The sequence below is a fragment of the Pygocentrus nattereri genome, chromosome 15 (genome assembly GCF_015220715.1).
Source record: "Pygocentrus nattereri isolate fPygNat1 chromosome 15, fPygNat1.pri, whole genome shotgun sequence".
Classification (NCBI taxonomy): Eukaryota; Metazoa; Chordata; class Actinopteri; order Characiformes; family Serrasalmidae; genus Pygocentrus; species Pygocentrus nattereri.
The window spans coordinates 30,888,550-30,909,307 of NC_051225.1; the positions used below are offsets into that span (position 1 = coordinate 30,888,550).

Below are 20,758 nucleotides of genomic sequence, written 5' to 3' on the forward strand. Positions count from 1 at the left end.
CACATGGCAAAAACCAGTCAAACAATTGCGCATTGACACATTGAAGGAGTAATAACAAAAAAAAAAAAAAAAAAAAAAAACACCACAGAACCACCTTGCGGTTACGAAGGCCGATATGACAGAATCTTTTTATCTGAAATTAAATACATGTGCAGACAGATGTAATACAGATTGGTCGCCTTACGTAGGTGAGTTTGCAGACTGCATTGGCTTTGACAGCAATGTTGTCCTGCTTGAGCTCCTGCTTGATCTCATCGATGCACGTGGAGATGTATTTGGCCTGTGAAGGGACAACGAAAACATGCTGGTTATCGAAACTGGGAGATAAAGAAGAAGAAAAAAAAAAGAAACTAGCCAACAGTGATGTGGTTGATGCTCACTGAGAAAGTTTCATTTCCTTTTTGCAGCATCAGGATTACAGTGCACCATTAAATTGAGATTTAAAAGATACAAGATTGAAGAGCAGAACCTCACCACACTTTCCACAAGGCACAGCATTTATAATGGTGAACACCAGGCTGTTTCACCACAGATGCCTTAATTCATTTATGATATGTAATAAGTCATTACAGGGCACTGAATCAACAGGGCATGAAAAGCCTTAAGCAAAAAGTTCACAGAATATTTTTTGTTTGTTTATGACTGATAGGAAGTGTTAATTTATGGGTTTTGCTTCCAGAGTTGGCTTGTTTGTCCTAAAGCGTAATGGTAATGGGAGCACATTTGAGCAAATGTTTGGCCCAATACACTTCCACTATGTCATCTTAAAGAAATTCAAGACAAAAATCTTCCGCTACCTATTAATCAGACTGACGGAAAGTAAACAACTACATACATTTTTAGGAAAGGACAAAAAACTGCCTGAGTCCAGCATAATCTGGTGCACTAATACATCTACTAAATTCAATTAGCAACAGCTGAGTTGAATCAGTTACAACCCAAAAAAGATTACTCAAAAAAAAAAAATAATGGTCATGTATTACTGCTAGTCAGATAAAAACCTTGTATCTCCAATTTTTGTCGTTTGACTTTTTTTTGCTTAACTTGAACTGCAACTCATTTGATTTAATTCACAGAAATACAAATGTAAAATAGGTCAATTTTTAAATTTGCACAATATAAATTGTACACAACTCTCAATAAATTTGTAATTTCTTCTTAGCATTTGTCTTCCCACATTCTCAGAGCAGCCAAAAAAGGCACAACGAAACTGATGAGAAAGATTCAGTATATTTTTTTGAAAAGCTGTTTGTAATTAAAAATATAGTAAGATGGACACACCCACTGTTGGTTCTACAAATTAAATCTAACAAATAATCCCATTTACTACATATCAAAATGTGAAATAGAGCCAATATGATGGACAGATGTAGAGTAGAAAGGGGAAAGTGGAGGGGCTGGTGGCAGCCAGTCCATTTGGAAAACAGTTTAGCTGTACATGATTTTTGTTTAAATATATCAAAAACATAAATGCAACACTGTTTGTAGGTTTTGCTTATTGTATAAGAAAACACAATATACATCCAACATTTCTCCATTGTTAAGAACAGAGTTCCTTTCCCTCTAATTCACAAGCTGTACTTTTAATGTGTACAACACAATGAGCCATTTCCTAAACCCAGTGTAATAATAACTTCCTGCTTCAATCCCAGTTTGGTATCAATTCTCTCATTTGGCTCCCCGAGTCACAAAGTTTAAGCACCCTTGATTAAGCAGTTGATGAACAAGGTGGACGTAAAATTAAAGACACTCTTCAGAGCTGGTAGAAAATAGCACACTGAAAACTACCTTCTGTTAGAAGACCTTGAATATAATACAATCCCTCTACAGCGCACTCTCACACAGAGCAGCTGTATGGAGCGAGGGAGCTGGTCATGTGTCTTTAGTCATAAGACAGCATACAGGCAGAAGGAGGGGAGGGAAGGAGAGAAGACGAGCACAATTGCATTTGCACGAGACCCCAGCTGTGCTAGAATGAGAAACAGGGCAGGGTCCACAGCAGCATTCTTGCTGCATCTTTCTCATACAACAGGCATTAGGACCAATTTAAGGCCACTGACATAACTGGAATATTTACCACTTAGCTGAAATTCGGCTGACTTAGCAGTGTCTCAGTGAACGTACGAAGAACCACTCAATATCCTTTTCAGATGAACAAGCACACTAAGAGGCACTCAAGCTGACAAGCTGAGCCTCTCACTCTCTCAAAACATACTAAGCTGGTGAGATTTTAAGTCCACAACACAAAAACACAGACACACAGACCTTATTGGCCAAAGCAAAGCTTTCCAGCAAGAAAACAAGCTGACACAAAATACTTGGGGAAAACAAACGGAGATGGGTCAGGCAGGACCAGGTTAGGACATAATCCCTCACTAAAGGCCCTTTGTATTGACTGAAATTTAGAGTCATTTTGTGCACACACACACATTCATATTCCAAACGAAAAATTTAGATATGGAATTCTGGTGTCAATTTCTATTTATTTTCACGGACCACATTTTATGTTTTCCACAAATAAATAGTAATTGTGCATTAAAGTGTGCAGACATGTGTTCTTGCAGTGGATGTGTTAACTTTTCACTTGGATGTACACTGTGGCACCTAAACATTTGCATGACACTGTATAAAAATGGGCGCGTACAATTTGCAAAAAAAAAAAAAAAAAATCTTCATATGATGCAGGGCCATCTATTCAATACACTTGATACAGCAACAATAGAGTGCCTTAAATTGTACTTTATATGTTAATGTTTCCATTTCATTACAAAGTAGGGTGTGAAAACAAGTTGTGCTTTACAGCATCCCAATCCAATGCTCTAGCCACAAGCTAATATGCTAAGCCCAAGCTAACACAACATGCCAACATGGCAACCATGGTGCAATACAACAAGATACACTGCAACACACAATGTACCATCATGTCCCTTTTTATACATATGAAGGGTGTTAAAATGCATTGAATGATATTGTAATGAAAAAAGTGGCATTGTGCATCAAGGAGGTGTAAATGTATCACAGAGAAATGGCATTTTATTATATCTAACCCAATGTTTGAACACCAAAGTGCTCAACAACCTACTCCGGCACCCCTCCTTTCTTCTAGCTCTTGTGTCGTTAAAAGATTATGCAACAACTTGATTAGAGTCACCACTATTCTTCATTCAAACCCTGTTAGAAATATTGAGAAACAAATCGAAAACTGACGCAAATCATGTGTATTGTTACATTGTGATCAACTCAAATTCTCTTACATTTAACTAAAAAAATAAGACACAGATTTGATGGTGATGACTATGCTTTTTAAAACAAAAACATTCAACATGGGGATATTTAGCCCTTTGTCCTTGGTTACCAGAAAAAACTGTGGCCAAAAGACACACAAAAGACTCCCACACACACACACACACACGGTTTATTCTGGAGAGCATCAATATTTCAGAGTTCCATCCACTGTTGGCCAGGTAACAGACACTGTATCTAGGTGAGCAGGTACAGGTTACGCTGAGGGAGCCTTTTGTGACATCTGACTCCAAATGTCCCTGGATCAAACAGTGCGATAAGTGAGCACACAGGTAAAAAGACATCAGAACGTTTTGGAAAAAACACTGCATACACTCTACACTTAGAACCCCACGGTTTGATGCAAGTCTGACTGTAAGTTAACAAAAGGCAGAAAAGCAAAGGTGGGAAAGAGAAATAAAATTCAATTCAACTCAATTTTATTGTCGTTATATGAATACAGGACTGTACAGTATAACAAAAACACTGTCAGGCTACTTCTCTGATGCAGTGATAAAAGATACAAAAACAATAGTGCAAAGACAGACAATACTGACTGAGCAAATACAGGACATTCGGCCGGGCCTCCTAGTCCACACCCTTTGATCAACTTAAAACTACTGCCTAACAAAAAGCAAATATTTAACAGTCTGAAAAAGGTACAGAAATGCCAATAACACATATGCATCATATTTCACACACATCATACTGCTCTTGCACAGCCTTCATGTCTAATTCTATGACCTAACCTTTTATTTTAGGCTTTTATATAAAATACTGCTGAATTCATGATGTCATTTTGGCAGACAAGACAACTGAATATTACAAATCTGAGGAGTCTATTCTTACACTTACTCTTAACTGCATACTCTTTACTACATTTCCAATACGAACTAAAAATATATTTTAATAAATGTGAGATCGATTTTCGCGTTATGACTCCAAGTACACAATCCAGAGAGAAATTAAAACTCACTTTACGCATTCAATGCTATTAAATGGTCTGTTTCAGTGAAGTGAATGTCAAAGTAGGTGCAGCTTGGATAGGCCCTTGGGATTACACACAAACTGTGTTGTTAGGTACAGAGGCTGCTACAGGAATGGTTGGAATTGAGATTTCAGACTTAATGTTTCAGCATGTCTCAGAAGTGTTTGCTGTGGCACAGCAAAGATCGAATAGTTGATTAACTACACTCCCATTCATTGTTCAGATCACTCATGCAATAAGGGAGCTGGTCTCAGGTCACAGTACAATATAGGCAAGGCTGGGTATAGAAATTCAATACTTTTATGGTATCAACTGTATTACATTAATACCCCAAAGCACTGAAAAAGTAATCACTCAATACCAATTATCAATACCTACGTACTCGATCTCATCAGGAGACATGAGCCAATAACCAGACTGGTGGATTTGGCTGTCTAAACTACATTACGTCTAAACTATTACACATACGTTAATAATGTCAGTGTTTCTTGAACGGTCTACAATCTAATGCGGTGAGTAAATACGCCCACTTCCAGCACTTCACACTCATCTATGGTTTTAGCCACACCCACCTTTGACTTGCAGTTTTAGAAAATGTATTAAAAAACACGAATTCAAGAACCAGTATTCAAGGCAAGGTATCAGTATTTACATCAGATTCTGAGCAGCACTGTTCTCTGATTGATGAACAAAAAAATAATGATCAAAAGAACATCTAAGGTACTAAAACTGACTTAATGTTTTAATTGCATCTTATTAAAGACTAATTACATAAGTTGATATTTAACATCATAAAAGCTGTTCATTTGAATAATTATGATTTTTCAGTTTAAACAATCCTGTCGCCTACAGTGACTGCTTGGAGAGCCAAAGGACGAGTGTGCTTGGGCACATGACCACGTTGGGTCGTGTGGATCCCCTCTGGGCATTCAGTCTGCCCAGTGAGGCTACAGCCGAACATGCACTGGAGACAAATGGAGCACTGCTAATATACATGCAGCAAAGATGGCTGATAATATTACAGCGAAACCTGGCCCACATTTCCTGCCACACAGACACAGCCAGAAGCAGCACTGATGGTCTAACTCGGAAGATGACAGCAGCATCACTGACAACACACGTTAGTACCAAACTGTGGCTCTCAATAGATTAAATCTTTAATATATTTGTATGTGGTTGCACACTGATTTGGGGGAGAGAGCAAAGAGGGCTGTCATGAATTAAATTTTACTTTAAAAAGTGCATTTTACCTTCATAATGTAAAACACACCTTATATTCACCACATCTCCTACAGTAAAAAAAAAACACTACAATAGACAACCATTTATATACATTTTTTGCTACATAGTATGTTTTATATTTATTTCTTAAACACTTTATTCTCATGTTTTTCAAGTATTTTAGCATCTTTAAAAGGCTATATATAATGAGTGGGAAAGACAAATATTAAATTCATTAGATGCATCACAGCTTTCTCTTCAAAGACTCCAAATTAATTTATAAAATATCACCATCAGATTTCTAAACGGGCTATTCCCATACCGTAAAATAAACTCACACAGACCCAGAGACATAATAAGTTAGGATACTCTAACACAGTGTGGCTTTTCGTTAATTTTTTAAAAAGATTTTAGTTTACACCTATTAGACGGTTTAGGCCTATAAACTTGCATGTAGGCTACATTCTAATTCAACTAACAGTTCATGTGAATGATAAATACAATCATTTGACAATCACATCTTGGCACATGAACGGCAATCTAAACATGGGGTCCCTAAAGATTCTCACGGTCATTATCCACATTGTTATTTTTCAATAAGGTCCTTTTTATCGTCAGGCCTTAAAAAGTTGAATTATCATAATCATTGGTAAAGTACTCTTACAACCTGAAGTGGCACGTAGCATGATGCTGCTTCTGTACAAAAGTAAATGGAGCTGTGGAAAACCTCACTACACACTTTCTGATGCTCCTAGAAGAGAGAGAGATCACTCAAATGACAAACAATAGTTCAAAGTCGCTATCCAGCAGAGACCGAACATAAACTGAATATCTTGATTCAATAAAATCGACGAGCAGAGGCTTCACAGGTTCAGAAATAACAACCAGTAACGTGTTTTACCACAAAAAAAAATCAGCAGCACAATCAATAAATCTGGCTGCTCCTCACAAAGCTGATGCTGAACCACCAGGCGTTACCTGCCCTCCCAGGTCAGCCACCACACAGCAGCATCTGCCACACACAGCAGCCTGAAGGTTCCTTCTAATGTCTTTTTGTGTTGGTCGACACAAATGACAGCAGAGCAATAACATACAGTCCGGCATGCCTCATGATGCATGTGCTGCTTTCATTATAAACACTTTTGCATTTACACAGAGTACATAGAGGGCTCGGTCTGCAGACAGGCGTTGGTCTCAGCTGGGCTCACATTAGTAATGAAAATTCTAGAGAATCCATTTTCAGTCTGAATCTAAAGTATACCAAAGCTGAATATACGTACTTTTCGTACCACATTCATACAATGCCCAGCTAACTTACAGAAGGCCTTCTGTACACTGATCTTGACAGCTAGCTAGCTAGCAAACCTACCAGCGATTCTGTGTGTGGCCCACCGTTAACCGAGAAACGGCACTAACCTAAGCTAACCCAGCCATGCCCAATTTCAACGTGGCATTTAAAAGACCAACATGCAAACAGAACCTAAAAACTGAGGGGATTGAGGGGTTATTGTGCAGCATTAAGCGATGATTAACAGCTACTGGAAGTGTGGCATATGTAAATTAAAGCAACAGAAAAACAGATGTTAGGACCTTACGAGCTGAAGTCAGCTGTTAACTGACATTTTAGCCTAAGCTTAATCTAGAAGAGGAGCCACCTGGTGTTGGGTGGTACCGAGCTCGCTGGTTACGCTTTTCATTAGAACTTTTTGAGACGCCACCTATGTGTTTATTTTCCAAATACCCATCGTTAAATACAGAGCAAGCTGCTTGTTTGCAAAGTCGTTAGTTTACGTTAGCTTAGCTGGCTAGTTTCGTAGCTAACGCTAGCTAAACCTCTTCCCACTGTAGCTTAAGAAGCAGATGACACGGCCTCACCTTTCACTTTAACGGCAGTTACATTTATGAATGAAATCCAGCTAAATAATTCCACACCCCAGATATAAATCGTCTCACCTCATCCTCCTTGTGGTTCCTAATGCCACGTACTAAGTCTTGCAGGTTTTTGTCGAACATCCGATCGATGCTGCCTTTAACGATCTTCAGAGCCATGGCTGCGGCTGCTGCTGCTGCTGCCGGGGAGACCAAGCGGCTGTTCTCTGCACTCTCAGACCGCTGGACAGGCTCTCATCCACCCGAGGAGCCCGAGCGGAGCACCGCGGAGTTTTCCCGATCCAACACGGGGAGATGACAGGCGAGACCGGCCAGGTCGCGTCCTCCTGCTCGCTGCAAAACAGTCGACTGTCGGCGGAACCCGTCTAGGAAATGGCTGACAAAATGGCGCCTGGGTCAGCTGACTGACTACATTTTTCCCTTTTTCAAATGTTAAACAGCACTACAGCTCTGAAAGTATAATAATCACAAAGAGGTGTAGAACGTAAAAAAACGTAACATCATGGAGACAAAAATTGTAATTTGCAGTTTAGAATTATTTAGAACGTCCTACCGCTCTTTACTCGGGATTTTCTGAAAGGAGTAAAGCACTTTAAATCTATAATTTTCCGAAAAAATCTTTTGTGAATGTGGAATAATTTGCCAGCATAAAAAAACGTCCATCTAAATTTTTATATATATATATATATATATATATATATATATATATATATATATATATATATACATACATATACATATACACACACACACACACATATATATATATATATATATACATATACATATATATACACACACACACACACACACACACATATATATATATATATATATATATATATATATATGTGCATAAAAGTTTGAAGTTAATATCAAATGTGCTTTACCATTTCCACAAGCCACATTGTTTCCCCCCCCCCCCCCCCCTAATTAAATACAAATGAACAGTAATCGTGCATTGAAATGTTGGTGGTGTTCTCTGTGATTATGTAATGCTAATTATTTTCACTTTGGAAATTCTGAAAAATATCATTTGACCAGGTGCCCCTAAGATTGTGCACATTCATTGGTGATGTATCATGTAATCATACTAGTAAAGTTTGTGTGCTTTTTGACATCTCACCAAACCTCACTGCAACTCGACTTACTGGCCACAGCATCACGTTCAAATAATAAGATGAAAAAAAGAAAGGCCTCAGATACGCATCATCTACACTTGAAATATTCAAAGTTAGGGCCACCATGCTGACTTTTATTGATTTTTTTTCCATTAATGATTAAAAATGATTTGACCAATTTACAGAGCACTAAAAACATGTCTATAATACGCAAGACGAGCAAATGTTGCCTTCAACCAAAATATCTGTATGCCATTAATCCTGTACACAACCTAATTCATTCTACTCGGTGTGCAGACGCTAGAAAGAATGAGTCATGGGAAAACCTGACAACAGAATCTAGCATTAGAAGCCCATTGAGATGCTATTGTCAGAAATCATACTCCACATAGGTTAAAAGCCACATGGACTACTGTATGAAAATATTTCATTAGTTCCTGCCGTATGACTCCATTTAGACAGGCATCTCAGTAATGAAAAACAGGACTTTTTTCTTTTTCTTTTTTTTATACAAAAAAAAGAGGAAAATAACAGAAAAAAACAGGAGTCTTGCTAACAAAAGGTGGCTAATTTAGTACCAACCACACCATTCATATCAGGGCCTTGGCATTTCTTTTAAATATCAGTTATTTTTAAATAATGCTGACCCCCCCCAAGCTCACATTTACTAAACATTGTTTAGTGCAGGATCTCTGCCACACTGAAACATGTACGAGGCTATTGCTGACCACATCATGTCTCAATTCCTGTTCAAAGTGTGAACAACATCCATCTCATTTTATATACAACATGAAAAAATGGTGCTCATAAATGGTGGACAAAAACACAAATAATAAAAGGGTCAGAGGGTGGACAAGTGTGTAAAAGACGGACGCAGTCTACAGAAAGAATAACGTCTGCACAGAATACACAAATCAATGACGAAGGTCTCTGTTCAGCTGAGAAAAAACTGCAGTTCCAAGCTTCAGCTCTGTACTGGTGGTTCTGTTTCTGCAGTGGAAGTGTGATCTGTTCCTTCAGTTGTGTGTGATCGCTCCTCAGCAGGACTGTCTGCTTCAGGCCTGAAATAAAGTGCATTGGACATTTAAAAGTCAAATTGGAATTCAAATGGATCTTATTAACCTGGGCTCAGTCTCATGATGCAGAATAACTAAAGTTAGTCTGGTGTAACCCTGGATTTCTGTCTCACAAGGATGGATCAGCTTTTAAGCAGGTTACATTATCATGGCATTTTTCAGTGCACAAGCAACATACTCCAAGGAAAGGTCATGCTTGGGATTGTGCAGCTCTTGGACCTATCAGGGCCAAGCTTCAGACGGCTGATTGAGGTGGACCCCTCACTTTTGTTCTTTATAACATTTGCGGCATCAATCAATTATGTGTGTGTGGTTCAAAACATTTAAAAGACAAACTTCTTGTTTTGTCATGACCTTCGATCCTGTAGCATAGTGATTTCAAAAACATCAGATTAAAATAAAAAAAATTATATTAACCTATAATATGCTTCACCACCTGTTACCTATTATCTAGCAAAAATGCTCAGCGAGACCCTCCCTGATAACATTTCACTCAGAAATACACTACAGTATCTTGTGTGAACATTTCATGATGTACAGATCAATAAAAATGGTTCAGTATTACTTGGAATAAAATGTTGTGTAAACATACAAAGTTAAGAATGGTTTCCCTTTCCCACTTTGGATTTTTTTTAAACAACAGAAACACTATGCATTTTGTTTTATTGTTCTATAAGCATTTAACTATCACTTAGGAATTCTTTAAAGAAGAATCTTCACAAAATTCTGTGTGACAAGTTAACTTAGACAACCTGTTTGCTAGACATCAGACAAAACAAACTGTTGAGTGACAGAATATTATGCAACAGAAATCTAAAAACCTACAGTGTTACACCCATGTTGCTACATATGTCAAATCTGCATATCAGTAGATTTAGCATCATGTCCTAAAACTTTATATTGATTTTTAAAGAAAGGCATTGTGAACTGCAGTACAAGTATGTCTGCTCAGAGGCCAAATCCCATTTCTTCTTTTTACCCCTACCCCTTGTTTTCGAGTGTCACCCTAACCCCTTGGAACAGAGTGGGTTGTGGTTAAAATCATGCCCTACGAAATGGGACAACCCTCAAATTAATAAAGAGGAAAAAAAAACCCTTGCTTCATTAACAGGCTACTAGGGGTGCTCTGTAGGCAACCCAGCCCACCTTCAGTGATAGCAGAGAAGGATAAAGTGCAGCAACCTCACTACTGAGCTTTAGTTACATTTAGGGCATCATATGCCTTCAAAGAATGGGTATAAGACATGTATTTATTATCACCCACCACTAATTCTTTGGTGATATAAAGCTTAAGTCAGCTATACACCAGCTTCTTGTTCAAACTTTTCCGTTCCACCTAAAATGGTACAGCAGTTACAGTTCTGGTGCTTCAGGTGTCAGAACTGCTAGACCATAGGTGGAACAGGAAAGCTAGCTAGCTACTGAAACATTAGCATGCTATTAGCATTTTTATGCTTGTACTGAAGAAAAGGACCACAATACATAATACATCTGATGGGAGTATGTCTCTAAAAAACCTCTGTTTGGAGGTCCATGTAGCCTCAACACTTCACCCTACCCCTCTATCTCAACAAAAATTGGGACACCCTACCCCCTACACATGAACAGAGTGCTAAGTAGTAGGGGCCAGGGGTGAAATGGGGTTGGGCCAGAGTGTTAACTATGGTCGATTTGATTTTTAGCAATGATCAATATGGCACTATTGTTAATGTGCAGGCTGAGGCCTTATGAACTTATCATTTACCTGTTGGTGTTTGGAGACTTGTCCTCAGTTAGCTCCTCTTGCTCTGTGGACTTTGGGTTATATTCAGATTCAGAAACAGCATCCTTCTTTACAGCTTCAGACTCTCCGTTCACTGGTTTGGAATCTATGGGATGTCAGGGTGAAAAATGGCAGTGAAAATCTACACAGAAAAAAAAAAACTATGGGAAACATGATGTAGAATCTAATAATTAAATATGAGCTTGCTTTGAATTTTATTCAAATCCAAAGACACTGTGTGGGTATGAAGAACTAGCAGGGATGTCAGTGATCCCACACCATGAAACTAAGGCTAAGGCAGCTAAATTAATTTTAGCAACGGAGACTGTCATGTAAGCCACGTGACTGACCAATTTGTGCAGGATAAAGTATGAGTAATTTCAACTAATAACCACAGGCAGCCAAGACTGAAAGGTCAATGTCCAGATGTTACACTTAATATTACAGAAGCAGACTTGTAAATACTACAGACACTGCAGATTCATACTAGATTAAAATCAATCTTGTTGGTAATCACTCAATTTACATTACCTCTCCAGTCCTGTAAGACCAGAGCACGCACAAGGAGTTGATTTTGCTGTACAAAACACCTATTTAAACCCAGCAGTTAATTATCATAAGGTACGTTTAAGCAGAAAAACATTAAACTAGACTCCATCTCCATCAGACCAGAGATAGGTTAAGTGAATATTTCAGGCAGTTATATGAGGGTAAAACTCTCACCTGTACTCTGTGTTTCTGTTTTATCATCCATCTCCTTTTCCTTCTCCTCTGGTTTGGGTTTATTTGCCTCCACCTTGCCTACAAACTGGAGCTTTAATTTGTTGTAGATCTCAGTAGCTTTCTCCATTACTGCACTGCTCGCCTTGTATCGGCGTATCTGCAAGAGAAACAGAGATGAGATTTCATCAGGCACTTCAATCTTACCTTCATTCACAATAAAACTTGACAAGATTAAATTCCAGTTGACTTCATTTGGACTTGTAGTAAATTCTGCAACAGTATCACAATTTGCAACAAAATTTTTAAATGCAGAACATTTCACTCACTGGTTAAACAATACATAAACTATCCTACCAAGGCCTATAGAGCAACTTCAAGTACTTTTATTATTTGCTTATTTGTACATTTTCCTTATTTGTATTTGTATCTACTGTATTTACTATAATGTTCGCTTAGTTTTAGTTATCGAAAGCAGACCTTTTTGAGTGTGGTGATGACGTCAGTGTTCTTTTGTAGGATTTGACTGGTGACCTGAACAGATCCCAGCTCTTCCAAGGCCTGTAAACATTTCTCTATGTCCTGAGATGGGAAGAAAATGCATCACAGTAAGTTAACAGACAAAAACTTACATAACAGAAGACAATGCAGAAGAACTCTAAGTATATAATTATTTTCACTCTACTTGTAACCGTTTTAGATAACTATAACCTTATTGTTATCTTGTGTTTAATTTCAAGTTTTATTGTTTTATTTGTCTGTATAAATATAGGACAAGTTTAAATAAAGAACAAAAGGCAGGTTACTAGATTATATTTTCCTTTCAGTGTAGAAGCTCCATTCAGAATGCTGTGCACTCCAGGTTTAAGTTTAATCCCTTTTTGGAAAGCCTACCAATAAAGCACTCAAAGTTTAGGCAACACCAGATTGTGTGTTTGAAGGTAAATGGCACAGCAACATTTGAATTGTGACAAAGTGCTCCTCTAACAAAATCCAATGAATTGTTACATGTGTTTTTAGCATCGAGAGATAACAAGCACTCACTGGATTGTCCACCTTCAGGGCAAATTTGATGTCTGTGTGAAGCTTCTGGAGTTTCTCTTCTGGAGATGGCTCTGAGGAGACACAAAGCAAGCAAAGTAGTCAGAATGTAAGTAAAACAGATAGACAAATGTTCACAGGGACGGTGATCTGAGTAAGACAGTATAATCAGAATGACGAACTACATTTGAGCAAGTAAAGAAATATTGTAAATGACATTTTGGGAGATATTTCACATAGCAGAATCTCAATTAGGCAGATAATTCAAGCCAAAGTCAAGCCTGTCTAAGGTTGGACTGGTGATGTGGAATAGGATGCTCCTATTGGACAGTCTTCACTTTGAGAGATATATCTACAGGGTTTGATGGTCCTTTTTGGAGCGCATACCTTTCTTCTTCTCCACTTTCTTCTCAGGTGCACGTTCAGGTCTTCGTCTTGGCTTCTCAGGCTTAGCCCTTGGAAAGGGGATCAAACAGTTTCAATGACACTGAATCCAACTTAGACTAAATAAAAAGAGGGCAAATACCCAGACAAAATTTGTACCTCAATCTATGTTTTTCCTCAGAGCGCTGCATCTTCTTCTCCTTCTTCTCCCTCTCCTTTTTCTCCTTTACCTCTTTGTCTTTCTTTTGCCTGCCTTTCTGGCTGTCTTGACGTTTGGCTGCTTTTTTCACCTGAGGCGCAACAGAGAGTTAAATAATCTAATTTCATCTGAAATAAAATTAAAACACCACAATGTATCCTAAACCAATCTTGCCTCAGCAGGTGGTGGTGAGTCAGAGTCTGAAGGTGCAGGAATGGGAGGTGGTGGTGGTTTCTTGGACTTTTTGAGAGGATGATCATCTACACCCTCGTCCGAGCTGCTACTGCTACTACTAGTACCACTACCATGGTGTCCTTTGTTCTCTTTTTCCTTCTTCTTTTTCTCATCCTCCTCTTTCTCTCTCTCCCTCAGTCGGCGGAGTTCCTCTGCTTCTTGCTTCTTCCTTCGCTCCTCAAGCTCCCGTCGCCGCTGCTCGTCTCGTTTCTTCCACTCACTGATGTGGTCAGTCTCACTGTCACTGTTCAACCACACGCAAACAAAATGTACTTAATTTTGACTTTAAGATTTAAATTTCTTCTATCAGTCTAGTTGTTTTCTGTTCATAGCTACATACCATTATATCCCTGCTGCAGCATTAAAGAGCCATATGTTTTCAGTCCCATTTTAATGTTTGTGATGGTTTATATACCAAAACAACCAATACATTATTCCCACTAATACTACATTAATGAACAGTAGTTTGATTGCTGCCCTGAATTATGTCTTGTTAAAAAAGCAGGTTAGGACTAAAGCACGGAACAAAACATTGTTTTGTAGTTTTCTCCACATCTTCCTCTTCAAAAACTCTGAAACAAACTCTCTGCAGCAACATTGTAAATTTCCCCACTGTGGAACTAATAAAGGATTATCTTATCCTATCATTTTTTGAAAGGGACAACAAATCATTAGCTAACAACTTCTTTTAGGAATTTCTAATGAAAAGGTTTGCCCTACACACCTGTCACTGTCTGAAGAAGAGGAAGCAGCTCTTTCTGGTGCTGGTTTGGGTTTCCTTGCACGTGGCTTCGGTGGAGGTTTCTCTGAATACAAATAAAGGCACGTATGATTTAGCAAGCAGTTGAGCTCATCTTTAACTTATTACATCTGAGGTAATTGACAGTCTAATAAGGGAAAGGCGTCAGCCCTTCCTGTTGCCATCAACAGTCACTAAGCCATTAAGTCAATCACGCAAAATAAACAGCGGCGGCTGCTGGCTTCACCTTTCTTGCGTGCCTGTGGCCCCTTCCTAGGTGGAGGCTCAGAGTCAGAGTCCGACTTGGATCCGGACTGAGATTCAGATCCAGAGATGGCTGGGCGTGGCTTCACATCCTCAGAATCACTCCTTTCCACCTTGTGATCAGACTGGGAGCCTGAATCTGAATCAGAGTCTGAGGATGCTTTCTAAAACAACCCACAAAAAGCAAAATAAGAACGCATAAAGCAAACCCACAGAGTTGATCATAATGGCTGACTGCTTTCAGTGTGTGTTACTTACCTTCTTCCTGCCCCTGCCTGCAGGCTTTTTGCCACCTCGGCCACCCGACTCTTTCTGTGGAGTGAAGTCCTGAAGAGCGCACATGCAATATTATGGAAGTTATGATGGCAGTGGCGAGACACTTGTTTATACATGCAAAGGATCCAAGTGTTTTAATACAGTGTGCTAAAATTGCAGTGCAGTGGATTAAATCTATTCTAATACCTCAGATTTGTTCAATAATTTGAGAAAACATCATCCAAATGTGTCAATTACTGGAGCGAGGGGAAAACACAATGATCAAGTTTCACAAACAAATCTAGGCAGACTCTACAACCGAATATAGGGATAAAGTGGTAGTTGTTAACATCCCTACAGAGTAAGTTATCTGTTTCGCCCATTCAGAATCGCCACTTAACAGCTGTTTCAAATTAAATCAAATAACATTTACTGTCACGTCACATTGCACAAAAGTGAAGGCGAGAGAAAATCTTAGGTGCGTTGCCCCCTTGTAGTACTTAAATACAACAAAATATTTGAATTTTCTGGTGAGAAGTAGCTGCTGAGACTCACGTTTCCCCACAAGGCTACAGTTGCATCCTATTCAAATGTTCTATTCCTTAAATGGAGGAGCTTTTGTTTACATTGTTTATATTCAATCGCGATAAAACTTGTGTATTGTTATACAGCTAATTAGTAGTGTAAAATTCTTGAAAAGCTGCAGCCACATCAGCCCTTTGTGGATAAAACTGGACTCCCCTGCACTGCTAGGAATTAGACACTTTTGTTGTTGGTATATTGATCCGAAAGTACCACGGCTTGGAGGATATGATATTGCACAGCGCTGTGACCTTACAACACAAATGCCTAGTCTAGTTCTGTGGTAGACAAACTATACCTGATCACTGTTTTTGCCAGAGTCTGACTCAGAGCTGGGTGAAGGTTCAGGTTCTGAGGGAGAACCACTCTCCTCTTCATCTCGCTCACTGGATGACGCTCGTCCTCTTTTTGCTGGGGGCCGCTACAGAGATGAAACCCAAGAATGTCTCTCACATAAAAATGTATTTGTGCCAGAATGACTAATTAAATACAATCACATAGAGGTAATATATACACATATAATGACATCATAATACTTTTCATAAAACAAAATGGCATCCATCATCATTATTTCAGCTTTCAAAGAAACTGGAAAGGACACATTGCACCAGCAAATCAGCAGGTGCCACAAAAAAAATCTATAAATATATAAAAATTTATATAACACTTTTTTTAATGATACAGCTGTTTAAAGTACTATAAGTACAGATGGTACCCATGATATAATAAGGAAAGCATACTGTTATGTAATTTTCACAATAACAATAAAATACTATTATATTGCCCACTTGTCAGTGTACTTAATCACTGCTGCCACAGAGAACTGAACAGAATAAAACAAAAGTACAGAAACATTTAAAACACTTTTTTTTTAAAAAAACCTAACTTCCAGGCAGTTAGAATAATCACTTTCAACTTCAGAATGCGTCTACATGCAATAATCATGAAATCTACTTTAAAGATTTAGTTTTTGTGTGACACACAACCTCTGCAACAGAAATTGGAGTTGTGAGATGCGTGCCTGTTAGCCTTTACGTACCTTTGCTGGGGGTACTTTCCGTTTGACCGCTCCTCTCACTTGATCTTCACTCCTGGAGTCAGAATCGTCACTTCCTGTTTCTGCTTTCCTCGGTACCACTGCTTCCTCCCCATCTTGTGCATCACTTCCTGCGGCAGCTTCATTGTCCTCACTCTCTGACGAGCTTGCAGGCTAAACGATTGGCATTTTTAGTTAATTTATTAAGGGAAAAATAGTTTGACATGCTGAACTGAAAACAGTGCCCTATATGACGGATACTATAAGCAGCCCGCTGTCAATTATTTCACAGGCTGGTTTTTTCTGTTTACTTTGAAGGAGAAACATGACCTTTGAACTCTGTAGAAGTTACAACAGTAGCAAAATTATAGTCTGTTTAACAGGGTATGTCAGGAAATTTGTTTAAAACCACATTTTACTGGTATTTTCCCAAAAACAATTCCTAAACCTGGAATGCATAGTAAATCTTTCTTTGAATGGCTCTGCTTAGGCCAAAACATGAAGAAGAAAAAAATAGTAAAAGGCATCAATTTTTATTATGTTAAAAGATGTAATGAGTAATTTAAATGTTAAAGTTTTAAATCTACCTTGTAAAAAAAAAACATCCAAGGCTAGTTTTAAATACATAAAAGGATTAATACGCTGGATATGTAATCCACAAACCTCACAAACAATGGAGTGCAATCACATACACTAGATGGCACACAGATTAATACCATAGAATTTTCACTAGTTCAACAGGTATGTTTGACCCTTTTTTTAAAAATTACTCTAAAAGCAGATGGTTCAGTACAGTTTTTAACAAGTATCGTAAAAAACAAGAGATACTCACTGCAGGCGCACTGTAAGAAGCATGAGGATTGTTCTGAATTTCCCACAATCCGTCATTAAATCCTTTCCTTTTGTTGGGTTTCCCATACCGGTCCTGGTACTTTTCATAGGCAAAGAGGTCTTTTGGTGCAAGGAATGCTCTATATTGGAGAGGAAGAGGCAAAAAAGTTCTTGTAGTGCCATCTATTGGCTCGTAAATGCAAAAGAAAGAGGCCTGTCTACCATTTTGCATAGTTATTGGTGCACATAACTGCTGTCATCACCTTGAATTCAACAACTAATCACAACTTTTGCAAAAATACTGCAATAGGTTTAACTCAAGCAACAGCAAGAGGGAATAAAATGACAATTTTCTCACAGAAATTTGAATAAATTATGGAAATTGCATCTTTGAGCATGAAATAATGTTAAAAACAATTACATATTACCTTCAATTTAAGGCCACTTACGTTTCATGAGTCCCAAAGAAAAAAATGGGGATTTTATTAGGAGGCGGTTTCACAGCCCCTTCAGCAACATCTTCAATCTAAACATGAGAGGAACAGCCAAAAATATACAAGTATGAGAAGGTGGGGAAGATCAGTAATTCAAAGATAAAAGCCCAGAAAGGGTGCACCAGCTTCAATAACAGGCCAAGTCAACAGAACAAAGTTACATGAATATGCAAAATATAGGCATTGAGAAGTGTTTTAATAAACGGAGACATGGCTGCTTCTACATGACATTCCAGATATCATCTATGTACAGGGAACTGGGGGAGAAAAAATGAAACTCCACCAATTTTTAAAAAATTCTGCACAGTTCAGTCGCTGAGATGCAAATAAAATCATTCAGGTTGGTTTGATGTGAAATGTTCCATTCTAGAGAAACTTCCCACTTTCTTTTACAGTGGTGATGATTGGAACTGGGATCGAGACATCTACAACACAAACGTAGCCATTTTACAGTCCAGCACCACCAGTGAACCTACACATGAGTTTTAGATATAATGTTGTTGGTGATGTTAAAACTGGAAAATCTGAAAACGTACATTTGCTTTAGGGACTATTTTAACATAACTCGCTATCTTACTCTGTACGTACCTCTCTGCCATGAATGCATTTTTAAAAAGACATTTTACGGCAAAATCTTCATGCAAAATTGTTGTAATAGACATCAGGCGGCGTAACCATAACCATTTTGTATACTAACTTTCTGTGAGGGAGCTTTTAGGAGCATTAAATTCTTCAGACGCCTGGTTCCCATCATCACCACTGTGAACAAGCCTGACTACGTTTTTCTATACCGAGCATTTCACATCAAACCACTAAGAATGCCTTTGTTTACATCCTACATTTCTGCATATTGGCCTGATTTAGAAAAACAGATGCAAGCAACCTATAGGCTCCTTAAGCTCTGCTACAAATTCAAAAAGGTACAAAGCCAGAAGGAAAGCAAGAAAGAAGGAATGGTGAATGTCAATGTTGTATACATCAACATAAAACACAACGTGCCGTCAGATGGGGCTTCTCCTGGGGCCAAACTACGTTTGGTAGTGACAAGTGTCACTTTAACCCCATATATGCACACAAACTCTACTCCAACGCGACAGATATGGGTTCTGTAAAACACACTATCTGAACTCACCACCAGGCCAATTTTCAACGCTAGCCTGTGAGTTTTCCTCCATTCCCCCCTCGCTAGGTTAGCTACACTAGTGTCTCTGCAGCTGGCTGATACGGACCTGTATTGGTGGCCAAAGGCGAGCAAGCACGGCTAGGCTATTTAAGAAAATGTTTTAACATTGCAGTTCAGATACAGGGCCCGTGCTGGGGCTCCATTTAAACCACCGTGCTGTGCGTGTGTAGCATGTCACGGCTAGCTGGGGGTGTGCGCGTCTCGGAGAGCCCCGCTCTGCCCCCTCTATCGGGATGCGGAGCTCCGGCCACACCGCCGCCTGCCTCTCACTCACCCTGGCTGGCCAGTGCGGGTACCCCTTCATCTTGGCGAAGACGAGGTCCCCGGGCCGAAAATTGTGCGGCATCTCCTCTGTTTTCGCTGGGCAGAAGCGGTTTCTGATGTATATTTATTTATTTATTTCCTGGCTCTTCGGCTGCGGCCCGCTCTCTCCTCCCCGGACCGGAGCTCCACAAAACGGCGCTCACAGCTCTACTGCCAGTTTCCGCTCACACAACCGAGACACGGAGCGGAAGTCCCGCCCCCCTCCAGGCGTTTCATTGGTGGACTGGCCTGCAACTCTTCCCTCTCCGCCAATTAAAACTTACAATGTGTATCGCGCTCAGATTATTATTCCAACGAAGTGGAAACATTTCCAACCGACGAAAATTATTCACTGTGCAAGTGAAATATACAAATAGAATAAAAAATAGCACTATATTTAGTTTTTTATATATATTTGTGTACTTACATTTGTTTAATTTTGCATTGTTTCTTATGCAATACTATTACCTTGCGTTCATGTTCTGCAGTCTTAAGTACTTTATCAAATGAAACCTGGTCAATAAAAAAGGAAATAATTTTTCACTTTTGAAACATCGCTACATCTGTTGTGAAACACACCACAGCATCGCAGTAGTCTCTAGATAATTTTCTAATTCAAAGACTATGAAAACCATTGCTGATGACGTATTATTGAAGGTGGACGGAACCTTGGGGCAGACACATGAGGACGGGCTAGTTGCATGCGTGATGCTTTATGGGAATTGTAGTGAGACAACATTAACGGACGAAAACACAGAAAGAACACCGAATTCTGTCAAACAGGTTAGGCTGAGGGATGCAGTGCTGTGGTCCGTAATATTACAGACCAATTTGCATATAAAGTGCTAAATTTAGGCCGAAACGGCCCTTTAATAGGTGACATCAGGGTCCTTACTTGCAGTAGCTGTGGAAAAAAATATTATATTTTTGAACATTTTTGTAAAGTCTGAGGGGAGTCTCTGATCTCTCTGATTGGAGTCTCTGATCTGAATATGAATTAATGAGCTGGTATCTCGGCTTCTTATTGCAACTTTTTATTTATTTTATTTCAAGCACTTTCTAAGCCGCTTATCTTTCTGGGTCGTGGTGCGGTCATTGGGCAGAAGGCAGTAAATACCCTGGACAATTTCAGGGAATACAGACATACATACAT

At 38.9% G+C, this 20,758-nt stretch overlaps 2 protein-coding genes across 6 annotated transcripts in view; both read right to left on the reverse strand.

The window, feature by feature from the left end:
* The window catches only part of ap3d1 (adaptor related protein complex 3 subunit delta 1), a 31,906-nt gene extending 24,142 nt beyond the window's left edge, over nucleotides 1-7,764 (reverse strand). For all 5 annotated transcript variants that reach the window (XM_017702286.2, XM_037545105.1, XM_017702287.2 and 2 more), the window contains exons 1-2: nucleotides 7,445-7,764; nucleotides 185-280 (exon numbers count right to left, since the gene is read on the reverse strand). In XM_017702286.2, the coding sequence (XP_017557775.1) occupies nucleotides 185-280; nucleotides 7,445-7,540 (192 nt within the window). In that variant the 5' untranslated portion in view covers nucleotides 7,541-7,764. The remainder of the gene's footprint in view (nucleotides 1-184; nucleotides 281-7,444) is intronic.
* An 844-nt stretch (nucleotides 7,765-8,608) lies between these two features.
* hdgfl2 (HDGF like 2) lies at nucleotides 8,609-19,769 on the reverse strand. Its single transcript, XM_017702289.2, has 16 exons — nucleotides 19,577-19,769; nucleotides 18,075-18,151; nucleotides 17,627-17,765; nucleotides 16,798-16,968; nucleotides 16,057-16,179; nucleotides 15,180-15,248; nucleotides 14,905-15,085; nucleotides 14,643-14,724; nucleotides 13,859-14,162; nucleotides 13,645-13,775; nucleotides 13,489-13,556; nucleotides 13,105-13,175; nucleotides 12,541-12,642; nucleotides 12,064-12,220; nucleotides 11,323-11,446; nucleotides 8,609-9,563 (listed from the first exon to the last, which is right to left on the reverse strand). Exons 1-16 carry the CDS (start codon nucleotides 19,646-19,648, stop codon nucleotides 9,467-9,469), a joined length of 1,968 nt encoding a protein of 655 aa, XP_017557778.1. The 5' UTR covers nucleotides 19,649-19,769; the 3' UTR covers nucleotides 8,609-9,466.
* Nucleotides 19,770-20,758: the final 989 nt, after the last annotated feature.

What these genes read in the sequence shown, in the direction of transcription:
- hdgfl2 (XM_017702289.2), bottom strand. Translation starts at nt 19,648, where the DNA reads ATGCCGCACAATTTTCGGCCCGGGGACCTCGTCTTCGCCAAGATGAAG. An exon ending in GAGGAAAAACATAGATTGAG is followed by an intron (nt 13,557 to 13,644) that starts GTACAAATTTTG and finishes CCCCTTTCCAAG; the next exon opens with GGCTAAGCCTGAGAAGCCAA. An exon ending in TCATCACCACACTCAAAAAG is followed by an intron (nt 12,221 to 12,540) that starts GTCTGCTTTCGA and finishes TTTCTCTTGCAG; the next exon opens with ATACGCCGATACAAGGCGAG.